This window comes from Lepisma saccharinum, chromosome 14 (genome assembly GCF_977018435.1).
Source record: "Lepisma saccharinum chromosome 14, izLepSacc3.1, whole genome shotgun sequence".
Taxonomy (NCBI): domain Eukaryota; kingdom Metazoa; phylum Arthropoda; class Insecta; order Zygentoma; family Lepismatidae; genus Lepisma; species Lepisma saccharinum.
In genome coordinates, this window is record NC_139242.1 from 14,061,952 (window position 1) to 14,081,338 (window position 19,387).

At 37.5% G+C, this 19,387-nt stretch overlaps 1 protein-coding gene across 3 annotated transcripts in view; it reads left to right on the forward strand.

Moving 5' to 3' along the window:
* Cul2 (cullin 2) overlaps positions 1-19,387 on the forward strand; it is a 164,297-nt gene that overhangs the window by 96,710 nt on the left and 48,200 nt on the right. For 2 of the 3 annotated variants that reach the window (XM_083135158.1, XM_083135159.1), the window contains exon 8: positions 5,007-5,069. The exons of the other annotated variant lie outside the window; for it this stretch is intronic. In XM_083135158.1, the coding sequence (XP_082991284.1) occupies positions 5,007-5,069 (63 nt within the window). The remainder of the gene's footprint in view (positions 1-5,006; positions 5,070-19,387) is intronic. 3 annotated transcript variants of the gene reach the window in all.

Genomic DNA, 19,387 nt, shown 5'->3' on the forward strand with positions numbered 1-19,387 from the left:
GAATAACCTGTTTCTACAATCAGAGTCTGATGCGAGCTGCACAACCTGAACATCCACAGCCAGGTGGCAATCGTCAAACCTCTGATCACCACCAAAAATGTGTTAGCATGACTCGAATGGTGTCGGGACCATGCAACATGGATTAACGATGATTGGGAGAGAGTAATTTGATCCAATGAGTCATCCTTCACCTTGTTTCCCACATCAGTTCACTTTTATGTATGGCGGACATCCAAAGGAGCCTATGCGGCTGACTTCCTCTGTCCTACCGTTAAACATGGAGGTGCCTCTGTGATGGTGTAGGCTGCAATTTCATGGTATTTCGGTAGTCCTATTATTACTCTCAATGGATAATGTACGGCCAAGGATATGTGAACATTTTAAGTGACCAAGTGCATCCCATGGTACAGATGTTGTTCCCTAACAAGGACATTGCCTTCCAAGATGACAGTGCCCCAATTCACACTGCTGGCTCTGTTCAGGCATGGTTTGACGAACATACGGATGAACTTCAACACCTCCCCTGGCCTGTCCAGTCTCCCGACCTGAACATGATAGAACATCAGTGGTCCGTTTTAGAGCAGCAAGTCCGGTGCAGATATCTTCACCCATCATCGCTGACGGAACCGAGTACTTCACTACTGCATGACGAATGGTACAAAATTCCTCTGGAAACAATTCATGAGTTATATGCTTCCGTTCCACGATGACTCGTGGCTGTATAATGGGCTAAAGATGGTCCCATGCTGTATTAAGCAAGGTTGGTAAGATGTTTCTATTATCTTGATCACCATCTCTAAATGAGGATGCATGCGGATTTACTTCATAAGCTACTTTGATATTTTGCAATTTGGTTTGTTATTATCAAGTCTGGGGCAGATTAGGTAGTAGTGTTGCAAGTTCATGTCACTGATGAAGTGTGTAAAATGCAAAACAGAGGCATTTTGATTAATTTGAATTGCAAAAGAAGACAGAATTATCACATTTAAGTACAGTTTCCAGTCATTATGCCGGTGACTGAATTTTTAATATAAATTTGGTGGTAACTGCGAAGAAGTTACAAGAATAGTTTAGAATTTGAAGTGCATGTGTATATTTTTTGGGGCTGAGTGGAGCAGTGTGGAGAATAAAAGCTGAATGTCAATATACATGTTATTTTCCTGTAGTTTACGGTTATTACAAGCATAAGAAAACAGTTTTTCTTTGTAACGTTTCAGGAGAACACACGCTCCTTTCATCAGACATTTATTTTCATTTTGATTAAAGATACAGTTATAACAATGGTTAGTAATTTTTTAAACAAAAATAATCTGTTATATAATGGATGTTGTCAATGTTACATTGTTGTAATATAGCAACTTAACTGTGAAAAAAGCAGTCTGTTTTATTTTTATTTCAGATTTTTTTTTTTTTTTTTTTTTTTAAATTATGAATCCAAAATATCATCAGGTAATTCAAATTCATCATTGATTTCACAAAGTCTCTTGATGTTTTCTGTTACATTAAATTTTAAAGATGGTGGCTTACTCCATTTGTGAAAAAGAAAACTCCATACTGGATCTATGTTACCATTTTCATTATTTAATTTATTCCAGTGTTCTTCTGCAATGAACGAAGCTTCCCAGACATTCAACTCTGTGTTTCCCGTTAATCTTTTTAAAACCCTTCTCTTTTTAATCAAATGCTTCTCTTCGATGATATGACTTGACAAACCTGTTCTTGGGTTTAGATTTATAATGTCCAAATCGTGTTCGTGCCATCTTATTGCCATTTTCCTTGCTGTTTGTCCCACATAATCTTTTGAACATGAACAACTTATATTATATATTCCTGTGGTTTCCACATCTGGTAGAGAGTTTCTCATTTTGAATTCATTAAATGTACATTCCAAACTTCTTGGTGATCTAAAAACAATTTTGAAATTAAAACTTCTAAAAATTTTTGCAATTTTATGTGAGAATCCCTTGTGGAATGGAATGCACACAAATTTCTTTTCAACAGATTTTTCATCTTTGTCTGTATTTCTCTTTTCCTTTAGTTTTCTTGCAACTTGTTTTTTGATTTGGTTTATTCTGTTAGTGTGAAAACCATTTTCTTTTGCTATATTAAAGAGCCTTTCTTCTTCATTTTTGATATCCTCATTATTAGAACATAGTCTTTGTGCTCTCAGGAAAAAATTAAAAAATATGTTATCCATTGTTATACGCGAATGTTCTGATTTGGCATGGATGTATTTTTCCCCCGCTAATTTTTTCCTATGGACTGATGTTTGAATTGTTGAGTTAGTTGTCTTAATTTGCAGATCAAGGAAAGAAATTACATTGTTATTCATGGGTTCACAAGTGAATTTTATGCGACGATGTGATTCATTTAACAATTTAAATACGTCCATGATGGTGTTCTCATTTTTAGCGATAATTAGCACATCATCCACATATCTGATGTAGAGTTTGATATCCGCACCTATGGCATTAACAATTGGAGATTCTATGTAATGAAGGAAAATGCTGGAGATGATTCCGGATACTGGGTTTCCCATTGATAGACCATTACTTTGCCGATATATTTTGCCATCAAATACAAAGTAATTGTAATTTGCACATACAGTAAACCATCGAACCATTTCCCATGATTCTACTGGGTTAACCTTCATCTCAATAAGCCATCTGTGTAATGCATCTGTGGCACCTTCTATTGGGACACTAGGATATAAATTTTCAACATCAAAACTTGCAATACGATACTCATTATTCCAAACAATATTTTTTAGTTTCTGTTTCACTTCAAATGCATTTTTAACACTGAATGGTGTTTGTTGTTTAATTATAGCAAGTCTTTCAACTAAATATTTGGATAGTTTGTATGCAGGATGTGTGAAAGTTGCAATGATGGGTCGTATTGGAGTTCCCGGTTTGTGAGTTTTTGGTAGTCCAAAGGCAATCGGCAGGGTTGAATTTTTGACAATGAGTTTTTTCTTCATTTCTCTTGGTATCGTGATACTGGTTTCAATTACTTTCTTTACCTCATTTATTATTTTAGTTATAGGGTTTCGAGAGGTTTCTGTGAAATTGTTTACTTTGAAACATTCTTCCATTTTTTCTTTATAGTCCTTAATTCGGATAAGGACAGGTTTATTTTCCTTGTCCGATTTTATTAAGAAAATGTCGTTTTCTTTCAACCAGATCTTGAAACCATGAACTTTTTTCCCCAACCTTATATGCTCTTTCTCCCGTTCCGTGTATTTTGGACCTCTGTTATTTCTTCTGTTGTATTCAAAACTTAACCGTTCATCAAGAGCATCATGTGTGAGACTTCGTAATTTTCTCTTTTCCTCCTCATCATCTAAGAAATTCAGTGCTTTCTCTATTGAAATCACAAAATCTTCCTTGTGTATATAAGCACTACCAACTGAAAATTTCATTCCGAATTGAAAAATTTCTATATACTCATCAGGTACCTCAATATCCGTAAGATTTATAAATAATCTGTTGTCAATGTTCTTAGTTTCTATTTTACCAGTGACATTAACTGCTTCCCTTCTTTCATTGTTGTTGTATATAACTTGTTCTTCTTGAATTAGCTGGTAGAATTTCCTATCAAGTCTCCTTTCTGAAAGCTTGATGTAGTGTTCTACGACTTGTTGTGTAGCTCTGTTTACTTTATCCCATATGAGTGGATGCAAGGAATTTGATAATGTTATGTGGAGATCATATGTCTTACGAGAAAGGCTGTCCAATTCTGAGTACGAGTCCCTGATTAGTCGTCCTATCATTAACATTTGTAGCTTTCCTTTAAATTCACTGGTGTAGGTATTACGAGTTCGAACTTTCCACTTCAAAAAATTTGGCACTATATTGTTTAACTTGCATCTTCTCAAAAATCTGATTCTCTGAAGTGTTGTTTGAATCTTGATTTGACATTGCTGGAATGTACGTACCTCTCTCCCCGTAATAGATGAATAATAGTTTTTCTTGTATGTACGCATTGCTTGCATTATAGAATTATTTTCCTGTAGTTTACGGTTATTACAAGCATAAAAAAAAAAAAAAAAAATCTGAAATAAAAATAAAACAGACTGCTTTTTTCACAGTTAAGTTGCTATATTACAACAATGTAACATTGACAACATCCATTATATAACAGATTATTTTTGTTTAAAAAATTACTAACCATTGTTATAACTGTATCTTTAATCAAAATGAAAATAAATGTCTGATGAAAGGAGCGTGTGTTCTCCTGAAACGTTACAAAGAAAAACTGTTTTCTTATGCTTGTAATAACCGTAAACTACAGGAAAATAATTCTATAATGCAAGCAATGCGTACATACAAGAAAAACTAATATACATGTTAACTACGGTTCTTAAACTATATAATAGTAAATTACATATAGGTTCAATTATTTTTAATTGTAAGATTAAGATCTGTAAGATCTGTTGTAATAATTCATGCATGTTCATTACTAAGTTGCGCTTGCACACGTACCGTTCTTTTATCAGGGTAGTTTTCTACGACAACACCTATGCCAGCAACAAGTTTTGCCCGCACACCGACAAACTCGGGAATCGGGGTTCTTGTTTCAGAGGGAACTGCTTCAAAACAACTTTCACCTAAAATGTATGGCTTGGGTTGGGTCTGTGTCCTCTTTTTCATTACCTGAGGAGCGGGGGGGGGGGGGGGGTCGATGTCCTTCCAGGATTGTCACGTAGGAAGACTTATGCAGCTGTCTCATTAACTTCCATTGGTTTTTGGCGTGGATGATATCGGTACGTGTGCAAACGTGCTCAGGTTAAATGGTGCTACCTGAATATGTGTATGCAACAATTTCAGATTTTGATACATTAGTTGAATCATGAAAAGAAACAAACTATTTCTTGGATTTGTTCCCTTGGTGCTCTATGCATCCTGGTTATGGATTTGAGAATTGTAATTTCCTTTCCTGTAATGTGACTGTACGTATTGTGCTTGCCAGCTACCCATGACCCTCATCCTTACCTATTTTTCCAGTTTGGTGCAGATGAACCTAGTACCTCTGGAGGTTCTGCTGAAGGGAAATCTCCAAACCAGGAGGTATTTCCTTTTTCTTTAATTCTGTTTGAAGTTGAAAGAAAAATTGTGCTGTAGAAAAATTGGAAGCATCTGTAGCAAGTATGCTAGTAGATAATATTAATGCTTGCTTTTGAAAAACATATGCTATATCTTAACAGATTTTATTTATCAGTATTTTGAATTCCCTGCCTAGGAATATTTCTACCAAATATATGATATACGTTTCAATGATAAATATCCTAAAAAAAGATTTATTGTGTAATAGAAAGTTCTAATAATCTAACTGCTATGTAATTTCTGGAAATGACTTGAAGCTCATATAAGTCGACATTAAAACAAATGAATTTACACTCTAATTTCAGCAGAAACTAGAAATGGAAACTAATAATATTTTTTAAGAAACTGAGTTATGTGTGTGTAATAATAATACTAATGAAGGTGATATGTACTTTTAGTGAGTAAATTGCCCATGTTTCTTCAATGCATTTTATATATATAATGTTCTTGGAGTTGTATGTAACCAGGATAGAAGTGCAAGACTTGTGACTTGTGAACAGTACGTTCAAATAATGTTCCTTTGGTATAATTATATATATTTTTTTATTTTTTAGTGTAATAACGAAGAGACTTTTGGAGATTTTTTTTAAAAAAAACTCTGTATAACTTATGGTATGCAAGCTACAAGGTTGTTACATTATCCGTTACCCTGCAGGGTGACCATAACATGTTAAAGAGCATAAGGAGGGAGGGAGGGGACAAGTTATCAATTTTGTAACTATGATACTGCGATCTAGCTGAAATTTATATTTACAAGATACCTTGAATAACGAACAGTATGGGAGTTGAGGAAAATTGGATGATACATTATAAAAAAACAAAACAAAAAAATTTTCTGTTTGTTCCCATTTACCTATACTATATTTTCGCACAATAAGAAATGAAAATCTCAGCAATTGTAGGGCATAAGTAGAACTAAAATTTGAATTGGGAACTTTATAATATAATACATGGTTTCAGAGGGGCGTAGGGGTCAAAATGAGACAGAGTTAATCAATTTTGTAACTGCAATAACTGAAGCAATGTTAGAAAAGTTTTAAACTGAAATTCATATAGCTACTAAATATCTTGGATGACTGCTGTTTTTTTTTATTTAAACAAAACAGCAAGTGAAAAATTGAATTTTCCCTGATATTTAGGCTTCCAAATTCTTGACATTTTCAAATCTGTCTAGTCTTGTCTGCATATTTGGAAATTAATAATTTTGTCACTGCATACCTTAAGTGTTACTTTGGTAATTGAAATTTTCCAATATAGTGAATTTTTGGGCTGAGCTGGATAGCCAAATGCAGAAGCAAATTACCAGTGTTTGACCACACCAATTGATCTAAATGCAGATATTTTGATCTTAAATATCCATGGCAGCCAAATACTTTGAAGGACTATACGGGAAATCAGTCAAGGTGAATAACCCTTAAGTGCCAGGCTGATATTATCGGGATCAAAACAAACGGGCATCCTCCTTTACAGAATGAAGTTGGAAACTCTTCATTACTCCTTTATTCTGATAGAGAGTGAAGGGAAGGGAAGTCGTTGACCAGGTCATCAGTGCCCCGTAACACACAGCCTAGGTGTGAGCATTGCCTGCATGTAAACTTCTTTCTTGAGAGTTTTCTGTTTGAGTCTGTCAGACATTAACTGGGTAGTTTGTGGAAGAATTTTATGTCCCCCTCCCACTCTCACTGTGTGTGCACGCATCCCGAAACTTTTTTTTTTTTTTTAAGATTGACATATTTTTTATTGAAGCTAAGGATTAATTGCTGCATGGGAATACACCAGGTTAGCAATGATGACCTGGAAGAAGGATCAAAAATAGTAAAATTCTAGGCGTGATTAGCTTCCCTACTCTTGTGAAAGAAACATGAAAATAAAAATATTTTATGTGACAGCATTCTTTGGATGATATTGTCTTCTAAGTATCTGTTAACATTCTAACTCGCAGTTCTTTGAAGGATAAAACTAGTTGTGCGAATAGTTCCTAAGAAGTGACGAGCCAATAAGATCACAGAATGCACAGTACTTTAGCTCGCATTTTTCGAATAAGGAATGGTATACAAATATATTCTACGAATGCTTACGTCACTGTGTCCTTGGACTGCATTTTGCAGACTAACGAGGCATTGACGTCTGGACACTCAGCCAGTGTGACCGTCTGTAGGGCTTTTGTGTTGCATTCTGTCCATCTTTGTTGGTGACTCCTTTCACCAATTTCTTCTTATCATTTTTCATCCTCAACTTTGCATTCAAAATTGGCAGAAAGGAGAAGTAAAGTAAAACAAATCAGTCTGTTATTATGTGCCTGCGTTTTTCAAGTTTTCTTTCTTACTGATAAACATAGTCCCTCCCTCATCATTGTGTGCTTAATTATTTCTTAAAGCATAGACTGTAATCCATGCTCTGTGCTGTCTGTTCTTAGTGCAATCAATGACAATTATGTGAAAGTTAATATATAGGCAGACAAAAGGTTATTGTTCGAAATTACAAAAAAATAAATCGATAACGCCAACGTGACACATACGAATTGATCTTAGTTTGAGGTCAAGGCTTGAAACTCACTAATACAGAGTGTTTCAAAATGAATATCGGGGTTTCAATGAAGTGTATATTCTATTACATATACAATACAGAAATGAAACATACCTTAAAAGGAAGGGTAACTCAAACAGTTTTTTGTCACAAGTTACAAGTGTTCAATGTGGGATCCCCTTGTGACACGGCACACATCTAGTCTGTAGGCAATTTCTTCCCACACTGAAGCTAGCATGTCTGGTGTAACAGACTCCACAGCTGCATCAATTCTGCGTCGCAATTCAGGGAGGTTGGCAGGTAGCGGTGGCACGTATACACTATCCTTTACATACCCCCACAAAAATAAATCGCAGGAGAGGTCGGGAGATCTTGGGGGTCATTGCAGAAGAGCCACGTCATCCTCACAATGACGACCGATCCATCGTTGGGGAAAAACAGCATTCAACCAATTCCGTACTTCACGATGAAAGTGTTGCCAGATGATGTTCCTTTCTTGCTCACGATCCAGTTGAGGGTAGAGCCATTGCTGGAGCATGTCCAAATAAGCAGTACCAGTGATAGTGTTTTCCACAAAGAAGAAAGGTCCATAGAGCACAAAAGACATTCACTTTTGGCGAATCCCTCATGTGCTGCACTGTTTGGTTTGGATTTTCAGACCTCCAAATACGCACATTATGCGTATTCACTCGCCAACTAAGATGAAATGAGGCTTCATCACTAAAGACCACACATGTAAGAAAATCATCTTCCATGTCCAGCACATTTTCGCAGAAGTTGGCATGGGTCACATTATCTTTAGGCTTTAAGGCCTGTAACAGATGTAGACGGTACGGCCTCATGTGCAGTCTCTGTCGTAACACCCTCCAAACAGTCGTGGACGGCATTGACAGTTCTCGACTCGCCCGCCTTACAGATTTCCTGGGACTCCGACCGAAACTTGCTCTGACCTGTTCCACTTGCTCATCTGGTAGACATGGTCTTCCGGAGCTCTTCCGTTTGCACAGGCATCCCGTATTCTTAAAATGGTTGTACCATCTTCGGATGTTGTTATCCGATGGGGGATCACATCCATATTCCCGCCGAAAAGCACGTTGCACTCCAATTGCTGAGTTACACCTTGCGAATTCCAAGACACAGAAGGCTTTACGCTCAGGGGTCATCTCCATCTTTACTACTAGCGCCGTGCTGTGGTTGAGTTACGAAACATCACCTGCGAAGTAGAACCAAAAACTGTTTGAGTTACCCTTCCTTTTAAGGTATGTCTCATTTCTGTAATGTATATGTAATAGAAGATACACTTCATTGAAACCCCGATATTCATTTTGGAACACCCTGTACATTAAAAAGAAGGTGAATGCTACATATTCCATTACCAAATATAAAAAATCTGACATTTATGAAACACAGTAATTACTTCTTTGTTATTTAGAGTCGCTTCTCTGCCCCTGTTGGCCAATTGGAACAATGAGGATGAGTGATATTTGATGAAATTGATGGACACTAACAAAGAACACCCATGCCCAGGAAGTGATTTGAACCTGTGACCCCTGTTGGCACCGTGCCACAGAGGTAGGCGTGACTGCAGTGCATGGTAAAATTTGTTTTTCGACAGCTGGTAGTGTCAAAAGAGGGCATTAAATAGCAAACAGTTAGAAAGTGTGTGGTTCATGGGAAATCCTTGTGTTGGGGGGGGGGGGGGGGGTAATAATTATGCAGCATTAATAACCATGTTGGTTTTAGTGTAGAGTTTTACGTTGAATTGAATATGTATATATTTTCTCTTTTCACATTGCAAGAGCCTTGCAGGTACAACATATCGTGTTTCTTAACAGTGGTCCTTTAAGCCACTTTGGCTAGTCACAACGATGGGAATGAGTGATCATAGATGAAATTGATGAAGGGATGCTGGCAACGAAAACCCATGCCCAGACCAAAACTCAAACCTGGGAACTTCAGTGGCGAGATCGAAAGTCGACCAGTCATCTATGCACAATCACAACATTGCCCAGTCAGGGATTCGATACTTGGTGGTACCACATAGTGGTTTGGATCCCACTTTAAACTGTAGGCCCAGTTGCGATTAGCCTTTCTGTGCAAAAATGTGTACTTAAAAACTCAAACTCACTCACTGCTCAGTCCACAGAAAATGTGTGATGCACACATATATATTATATATATTATTTTTGTAGAATACCATGCTCTATGCCACATTCCGTGTAATATCTTTATAAAAATTTCAACAAACAAATGAAACTGGCTCTCTTTTATTTTCATACAACTAAGTTGTATGTTAATGCTTTGTGTGTGCGTGTGTGTTTATACAATTTGCTTTCGTAATGTTGTTTTCTACTTCTGCACAATAATGGTGACTGTGTAGATGAAAGGACTCGTGGCAGAGCGTAACGTGTTTTGAAGCCAGAGGTCTTAAGTTTGAACCGTGACTGACACGTATGTAGCTCTGTGTTTCTCCAATCCCATACATGTCATCAGTTGCTTATTTATCCTCGTCGCTGCGATAAACTCAAGAGGAAAGAAGGCAAACGTAATATTACCGAAGTAGAAAGAAAGGGCACAGACAAGGGAATGTCCATGTTGTGCCGAGTCAAAGTTGTCTGTTGCAGAACAATAATGTCTAACTATTACTACCAAAGATATTAACGAGGGTAGGAGTAGCACATTCAATTCTTACGGTGGAACCATATCTCTTACAATACAGATTGAATCGTTGTTTGTGGTTGGTGTGGATTATTAATCTGCCTAAACACTAAACTCAGGGGTTTTCTTGTGCAATTAGTATTTCACTATTGAAGGCCACCATGGCAAAGTGGTTAGCGCACTACTCTATGAACCTTGGAAAATATTTGAAAATCTTGTGTTATTAATTCATCTATTTCATCACTCCATCTGTCCTCATCGTTGAAATTAACCAAGAAAAGTAGAAAATGTTCTTAAAATTATGACAAATATCATCGCTACAACACAAACAACGACAATCTTTGCTCGTTTTTCTTTTTATATTTGTTTTAGAGCTTTAGATAACCACAATAACAAAAAATAAAGAAACAACCAATATGCATTAATGGAGGAACTTAGAAGTTCATTCTGTGTGAGCTCTAAATGACAGCAAATCGCTTTTCGGAGGAATGGCCAAAGAACGAAACACTACGTTACTTCCTTCAACACTTGTGACCCACGCTGTTTGTTCTCTTCGGGTGCTGGCGACCTTGATAGCTGTGCAGCTTCCCCCTCCCCCCTCCTTGTCTTGCATGCTGTTTGAGCATTGATGCTGCAGTAAAGTGTTTCCATCTCCATTCTGTAAGAGGAGCCCCATTTCTTTTTATTCTGTTAATACACAAATGGACCACCAGGTATTTTTGCTAATTCTTTTGGACCAAGCAGCACTGTCAGAATGTATTGAAATGGCCCCACGTTATGCGCCAATAATCTGAAACGTCCCCTGCACGGTCCACGTTAAGGCAGTCACAATATCTGAAACTTCACCACAAGTAAGCGAGAAAATAGAGGAAGTTGATCCATTGTACTGTGTACTGCTATACGCTCGGAGTATCTGGACAGAGTAACTCACGCTGGACGCCAAATAGTTTAACTTACTCACAACTCCTCACGTTGCAGGGACCAGTATTCAGATTTACCCATTGTGCTAGCTTTACACATGCCGGAGATATGATAATCTTGTACACTCAGGGTTTGGGTATATTTAATGAAAATTAGTGTTGTATTAACAAGTTCTATTACGCTGGGGTTAAATGCATATGATCCACACAAAACAAATTCACTATATCTTCTGATATAACTTCACTGCACTACCTTGTCCCTGAAGATCCAGGTTCGAAGCTCCTCTGCTTGAATGTTTAGAAAGGGAGGGCAGTGACCATTCAATTTTTGCCTCTTATGAGATACCATTGGGGAAATATGGGACCTGATTTCCTTAGGGCATCAATTAAATGTTGCATTCTCCTTCCTCTTCTGAAATACCGTGTTGGCTTATGGGGACAATAGGACATTACTTTGCCTTCCTATTAGCAAAAGAATAATACTAAAGAACAATATGACTTTAATGTAAGCTTGTAATATTTAAAGCTTTTTTAACTTTAATCTTTTAATTAATTATTTAATTAAACTAAGCTACCTGCAGTAATTAATGAACTGCTTAATCAGCTGTAATGAGAAACTAATAAACGGTGAACACTATCTTTCGTATAATCAAATTAATTAATCGAAAAAGAGAAAACAGCTTCGCGGATAAAAGTGAGTACTAGTTTCTGTGTATTTACTACCAGGTAGGTCGAGAAATATTGCAATCTCTCGTCTCCGTTCTACCAGAGTAGGCCAAAAGACGAAGCCACTTCTACAACAGCTGTTGTGAGATGTATAATCTACTACTACTAGTAGGCCGAAGAACACGGATACCCTTAGTTTTCATTCTACTTGTAGGCCGTCTCTCAACAGTAAACAATTCACAAACTAACCGTAACTTGATACAATGCGTATTCGTTCTACCTGTAGGCTGCACAAGTGTGTTTCCATTCTACAATTAGGCCACACTAGGAGGTTGAACCCGATTCAATGCATATACTGCTATCTCTCGTCTCCGTTCTACCAGAGTAGGCCACACTGTAGAAGGCTTTTTATTCCTGAGCACCCGTGTGCTTGCAAATGCTGGACTATTTTGCAGGAACAGAGCTCGACCATGAGTTGCCTAAGAGCCAACACAGACTGACTGGGCTGCGGTCGCATCGCTTCTTATATGCAAATCATAGTGCAGCTCCAATGCCTGTAGTCTATTCTCATGAACTACGAGAGTGCTGATTATTATAGAGTGCCATCTATACAGGATAACAATGAACTAAAACAGTAATGCTCCCTAGTGGGATACAGTGGAACTTCGTTGTCTACCAAGTATTGCAGTGAAATCATATGCAGAAGCGATAACAGAACAGAACAGGATTGTTGCAGTATGTGAACACACTGTGACTCAGAAAATGTTAGGAGATAAATGTTTTGATTTCTACATAGGCCTTGAAGTATGTCATTAGTAATTAGTAAACTGCAATTTGATTTTGACGATATGTTAAGGGGGTGGGGCAGTCATAAATAAAATGCATCCCTTTTTTGTATTTTCTTTCATGGATGTTTGTCAGGGTGGCTACTCAAAGGGAATTCCGTGAATTGTGCATGAATTATTGGCTCCGTGAATTATGCGTGAATTCTATGTAAATTTTTCTGCGTACACGTGAAAAATTGCAACTTTTATTATTCCAACTGAATTCATACATTTTCTAGTGCCCTGAGTCAGTTTTTTCACAGTTTAACTTTTATTTTTATTGATGATGGAAAAATGGAGCTGTGTGGAAAATGAAAATGAATTCTCTCAATTCGTTTACTTAGATTGTTTGGTAAAGGACATTATCTGACAGGCAGAAAATCATTTCGAGATGAGATATCTTGAAGTTGGTTACACAAATTTAAGTTTGAATTGCCCATTCAATTGACAATTTTTCGTAGATTATCATATTCCGTAATATTTGAGACTTGTGTTTGTAGATGTTTTTCGATTGAGTTGGTATTTTTAAGTCCACTTTTGGTAAGGCTAATCGGGAATGGACCTACAGTTTAAAGTGGAATCCAAACCACTATGAGCCTCCACCGGGTATCAAACCAGGGACCCGTTGATTATGAGGTGACGACACTATCACTGCGTCATCGGGGAGGCCTGATGTTTTTCAAGTTTGAGCTTGTGAAATGGCAACTGTTAACTCCGCACCTCAAATTGAATAAGCAGTTGTTATAAGCAGTAACATATTGAAAACATTCATAGTGTCATGTTGACTGTCCGAATTATTCTGTGCATAATACACACCACAGTTTTTGTGGACACAAATTTTGGAGAAAAAAGTGTGCATTATACATAAGTAAATACGGTATGTCCCTGATGGCCTTGATGTTGTATCTGGCTGGTGAGTAATAAAGGGTTTGAAATTACATTGGGATACAGTGAATAATTTAAGTGGAATGCAGTGAAGGGAGGGGAGTTGTTCAAGACAATCATACTAAATTGAGGTATAGGAATTTAAGAATTTAGTCAAGGAAGGCATTAGACAACATGACTAATTTAATAGCCGTATTTTATTCCTGGTAAGTGAACCAACCATATTATTGAAATGAGCTAGAATTATTAAATTCATCACTTAATCACAATCCAGTTGTATAGATGTTTAAACAATTGGGCGTACTACTGTAAACATGGTCATTTGATATCTGTGACTTTTGTCCTTGATAGAACAAATTAGTCCAGTATTATTCAACATTCAGTATTATTAAGGAACTGAAGTTTTTATTTATGGAAATTCATTAATTAGTGTAACTCTTACATGTGTAAGAGCTGTTTGTAAATGTTAAAGAAGACCAGTCTGATGTCATGTCAGTTCTGAGGTTTTGATATATTTTTGTCAGTTAGTGCTAGTTTCATACTTCAGACAAACCATGACAAATGTTACAATGTTGTTACAAACCCTATCAGAATTTGTGAATATTTGACATGTCAATGTTATTGTTATGAATATAAAGGTATAATCCATATACTTTGTGTTTGGTAAAACAAGTGCTGAAATATTACATTTCTTTTTCTAAGGCAAAATCTGTACCAATCACTTGATAACATTTGCCAGTTAAGGAGATAGTGAAGGTTCTTCATGGAGCTTATGAAATTTTATATTGAGTTGGTAGAATATCAGTTATCAGCAAATTATATATTTTGTGGGTATTAACAAAAATTTTGTACCAGTTAATCCCTAATAAAAATGAAAGTTGGTAGTTTTTCTTGAAAAATTTACCTCCTGATGGCATCCTGGTAATGCCAGCACCTTGTAATCAAAGGGCTCCAGGTTCGATACTCAACAGTAGTTTTAGGATCCCACTTTAAACTGTAGATCCAGTCCCAATTAGCCTATTTGTGCATAAAGTGGTCTTAAAAAAGTGGGAAGGTTCAAAGATTTTCAGTCCTTTGAATCAAGCTAGGGCAATAGTAACTAACAGAAGAATCAGTTGTGTACAATTACATTGTTCTAAGAAGTTTTTTTCCTTGGGTGAAAAATATTTATTTCCGAAGCACTTCCGTATGGGATATTCAAATCTTTAATCAGAATTTGGCTGGAAGGCAGAGTTTCTTAGTTATTAGGACCTAAAGCTTCATTTTACTCAGATTCACAGTTTGTGATAAGTGCAGGGAATTGTTTGTCCACAGTTGACAGCAGCATCTGTTTACTTCTGAGCTACTTCAGATATTGTCTATTCTGTTACTAAGCTGCATGATGTACCTCCAAGTCATTGTCAAAGTAATAACCATTGAGTTTGCAGTTTGTGTTTAAGTTGATATACTTTGGCTGCCGAAATCAACCAGATAGCTCCTGCTACGTCTGTGGAAAGTTCACTGTTGAAAAGGCTTCAGAAGAGGATTTCATCCATCATAAAGAAGTTCTACAAACTTTATTTTGGAATAGACATTCGAAAGCAGAATAATGGGTACCTCATATTTGTTGTGCCATGTGTTATGTTAATTAGATTAATTGGTGGAAAGGTAAAAATGCCATGTTGTTTGCTGTACTCACGGTATGGAGAAAACTATAGTTAACCCTAACTTACATTCTGCAATAAGACCAGTGTCGCACTCGGAAAGTTTTCCAGTACCTTAGAGACAAACAAATTAATCCAGAAAGTTCAATGACATCCTGGTGAAGACTCCTGATGCCAGTCCAATGGATTACTGTGCATTTTGACTTCCGAAACCCCACCATTCTACGGAAATGGTACATACATCAATCGGGCTATTGGTAGCTTGTCAACAGTAGTGGTATGAGATACCCATCGCACAACTGCAAAGAAGTCTTCTGTAGTGGAAACTGCACTGTTGGAAGGTAATAAAGAGTGCTGGCCTTCGCATTGAATTATACCAGTTGTGGAAGGTAGGACTGTCATAGGTGCATGGACACTTTAACAATTAGCGGATGGAGCCCCGTGTTCATGTGTAGCCTCTCTGAATGGATACATTTCAAGCATGTGCTTTTCAAACTCGCCTTGATGTACAAGATGTAGCTCGAGAACTAATTGTCATAGAGATATGATTTTTTTTTTCGGAATCACTGGGCTTTAAGCAGAGGTGCAATTTATAAATTATACTTTCCAATAATGAAAGTTAAAGTAAGAAGAAGAAGAAAACCAATTTTAAGAAAATGTCATTCTTCACACCCCTGTGGCCACTACAATAGATTGAAGTGAATGAAAAATGTAGTGTATAGCAGTGGTACATCCCTACAGTTGAGTAAAGTTTTGTTGAAAATAGGCTGATACTTCTTGGAGGAAAACAGTAATAAGATTGTATAAGAGCAGCAGCTTACTGTGTTGGACCTATGGACGCTGGATGGAACCAATCTGGAGAGAAGGACCACATATAATGCCCGTGTCCAAATTTTGAAAAAGAAATTGAAGTATACAATATTTTTGAAAGTCATAATTTTCAGGACATTTTGAAAATTTAACAATTTTCCCTGAACCCTTAATTGTCGCATATTGCTCAAATGTTGCTGGTTGAGAAATTATAGCCCATTTTATAAGATCTATCCTATAATAATGTGAGGGAAAACAAAGACATTTTCAAAGTCTCTCTTGTTAATAATAGTAACAATGGATATATTGTTTTGTAATTTGAGTATGTCATGCCTTCATATGTATACAAATGAACAATAGTGAGAACTGAAATATCATGTGTAGTTGGCAAGAAATCGCTGCTACATGAAGGTGGAAACGTAGCAACCAGGCATTCTGAGACGGTTAAATCGTCCATATGGAAGCGAATCAACTTCCGTATAGGATAGAACTAAGGTGGTTAAGTTGGTAGGGTGTCTGACTGCCATGATTCTTAGGTGACCTCAGGTAGGATTTTTTTCTTCAATGTCCCTGAATGAACCTCTAATAAAGGGTCCCTGCAGGCAATCTTGGGTAAAAGTGTTTCGAGCATGGTGCTGTTCACATCACATGTACACTTGGCAGAGATTGTGAACATGCAAGGACCTACATTCACATCCATGTGCCTTCGTCATATTGAACTGTGCATATGTTAGCTTTACTTTAACCTTTAATTTTAATGTAGGGGTATTGCTATATTGCAATAACTCACACACGTTATCCTCAAACTCGTAGAAAAATTGGACCTCCCCGATGATGTTGTTGCCTTGTAATTAAGAGGTCATCCATCATCATCCTTTGCCGTTTTCTGCCTTTGGCTGGTTCGACATAGGAGTCAAGCGCCTCTATTTTTTTTCCTGGTCTTCCACCACTCCTCTCTTTCCACGGTATTCCAATCTTGTCCTCTTCTCCTAACACTCTCCGTATCTGCTCTTTCCACTGACACCTTGGTCTCCCCCTTGGCCTTATTCCCACTCCTTGTGCATTATAAGCTCTTACTGGTAGTCTTTCTGCATCCATCCTCTTCATGTGTCCGAACCATCTCATCTGTGCCTGATCTATCCTGTCCTGAAGCTTCACCACACCCACTGTCTGTCGGATCTCCTCAGTCCTTATTCTATCCCTTCTAGTCTTCCCCAATATACTCCTTAAAAATTTCAACTCCACTGCCTGCATCTTTCTTTTGTCTCTCTCTGTCATTGTCCAAGTCTCTGCTCCATATGTAATTATTGGCACATAGTATGTGTTATATATTACCTTCTTGCATTTCATAGGTACATCCCTGTTCCATATTAATCTTCGAACACTTTTATATAGTCCACCACCCATTTGTCCTCTTCTGTTTACTTCCTGATCTATTCTTCCACTTCTCTCAATTATGCTACCCTAGATATTTGAAGCTTTCCGCTACCCTCAACTCTTCCGTGTCCATCTTTATTCTTGGTTCATTTCTGGCACCTCACTCTTTTCTGCACTGAATTTCAATCCTGCTCTTCTGATTTCCTCATTCCAACTATCAAGCTGTGTGTCTACTTCTTCTTTCCTGTTTCCCCATATTACTAAGTCATCAGCGAACAACAGGGCCTTCATCTCTTCCTCTCCTATCTTCTTTCCCACCTCTTCGTTAATTGCATCCATTGCAATTATGAAGAGCAGTGGGGAAAGAGCACTTCCCTGTTTTAGTGCATTACTTATACTGAACCACTCTGTTCTTCCCACTGGTGTCTTCACACAGCTCTGGTTGGCCTTGTATGTGCTCTGCACTCTACACACTATTTCTTCCTCAACCTCTAAGGGGTCTTGGGTTTAATACCTGGTGGAGGCACATTGCACAGTGGTTCAGATCCCACTTGAAACTGTAGGTCCAGTCCTGATTGTCTTATATGTGCATAAAGTTGACTTAAAACCAACAATAAAATAATAAATTCAAACTCGCAGACAAACTGTAATGCTTTGTATTCTGGTGTAGATAAAGAAATTCATGCAACATTGAAATTAAAAGGAAGGTTCATTGTGTTCTTTTTAAATTCACTTAAATACCATGTATTTGTAGAGGTGATGTGATGAGCATCATGCTCTGGCCACTTTTACCCCCGGGGTTGCCTAGAGTGCTCTTTATTTGATGCTGGGTGAACCTGAGAGCCACCCATGCAGGGAAACTGCTGGAAAAATTCCCATCTGAAATCTGTTACCTTGGAAATTTACCCCTTGGTCTTCCACATGGCAGTCAAATGCACTATGAGTGTACAGTCGGAGAAAGAATTACCTGGGCCACGGGACCTAGAATTTCGTAACATCTTAAAGCCTTTTGTTTATGCAACCCAAATAACAAAATATTCGCTTAAGTTTGTCTGGTGGATCTGTGTTCTCGGGAATGATTTAGCATTGATAGCATGAGTCACATGACTCATGCCCCAGCCACAACAAACAGCTCGGTGCTACGAGTGCTCCAGAAGAAAAATTCAGGAACTGGTTTCTTGACAAGAGCTAGTCGTAAGAAAATATTCTTTCGAGTGATATTAGAGTCATTGTCAAGAAGGTTCACTGAAATGATGGTTTATATCGAGTTCTCATCACAGACCACATGTCACACGTTAATTGTTTAAGTCCAGTTTATGAACTGGACCTACAGATTAAAGTGGGATCCGAACCAAATGTTCCTCTATCTGGTATTGAATTCGGAAGCCTTCGATTACATGTCGAAGACGTTACCACTACGCCATCGGAAAGGCAATGAAACGCCTTGAGAAAGAGACGAGTGAAACCATATTTGGCGTAAATTTTAAAAATAAGACAATATTTTGTGGTCACAGTTTCGAACCGTGCGAGAGGCATATATATTTTTTGGCCCATCGTCCATTTCACGAGTTTCTAATTCTTCCTCACCGACACGATTAACGCCAGTGGGAGAAGAAAAGCGAAGTAAAATAACTGAAACAGAAATAAAAGGAAAAAGCTAAACAAATTTTATCCATAATATTCTGCAGTCACTTCAGTCGTGTTCAAGGAATGCTACCTTTAAAGAGAGCCGTGGTCTCTAACTTGTCTTTTCCCCTTCCTTTGTGCTCTCAATTCGCTCTGTCACGATTGGTCTAAAACTAATTATTGCGACGTTAATTAAACAATCCAAACAACGAAACAATGCACAATCAACTGCTCAACATTCCAATTTCTTTCGAATCGGAAAACAATTGAGATGCAGTAAAATGAAGCAAGAAGCAGTAATAAACTGGGAATTTGGTACGGTATAGAATTAAGTCGGTGAATATGTT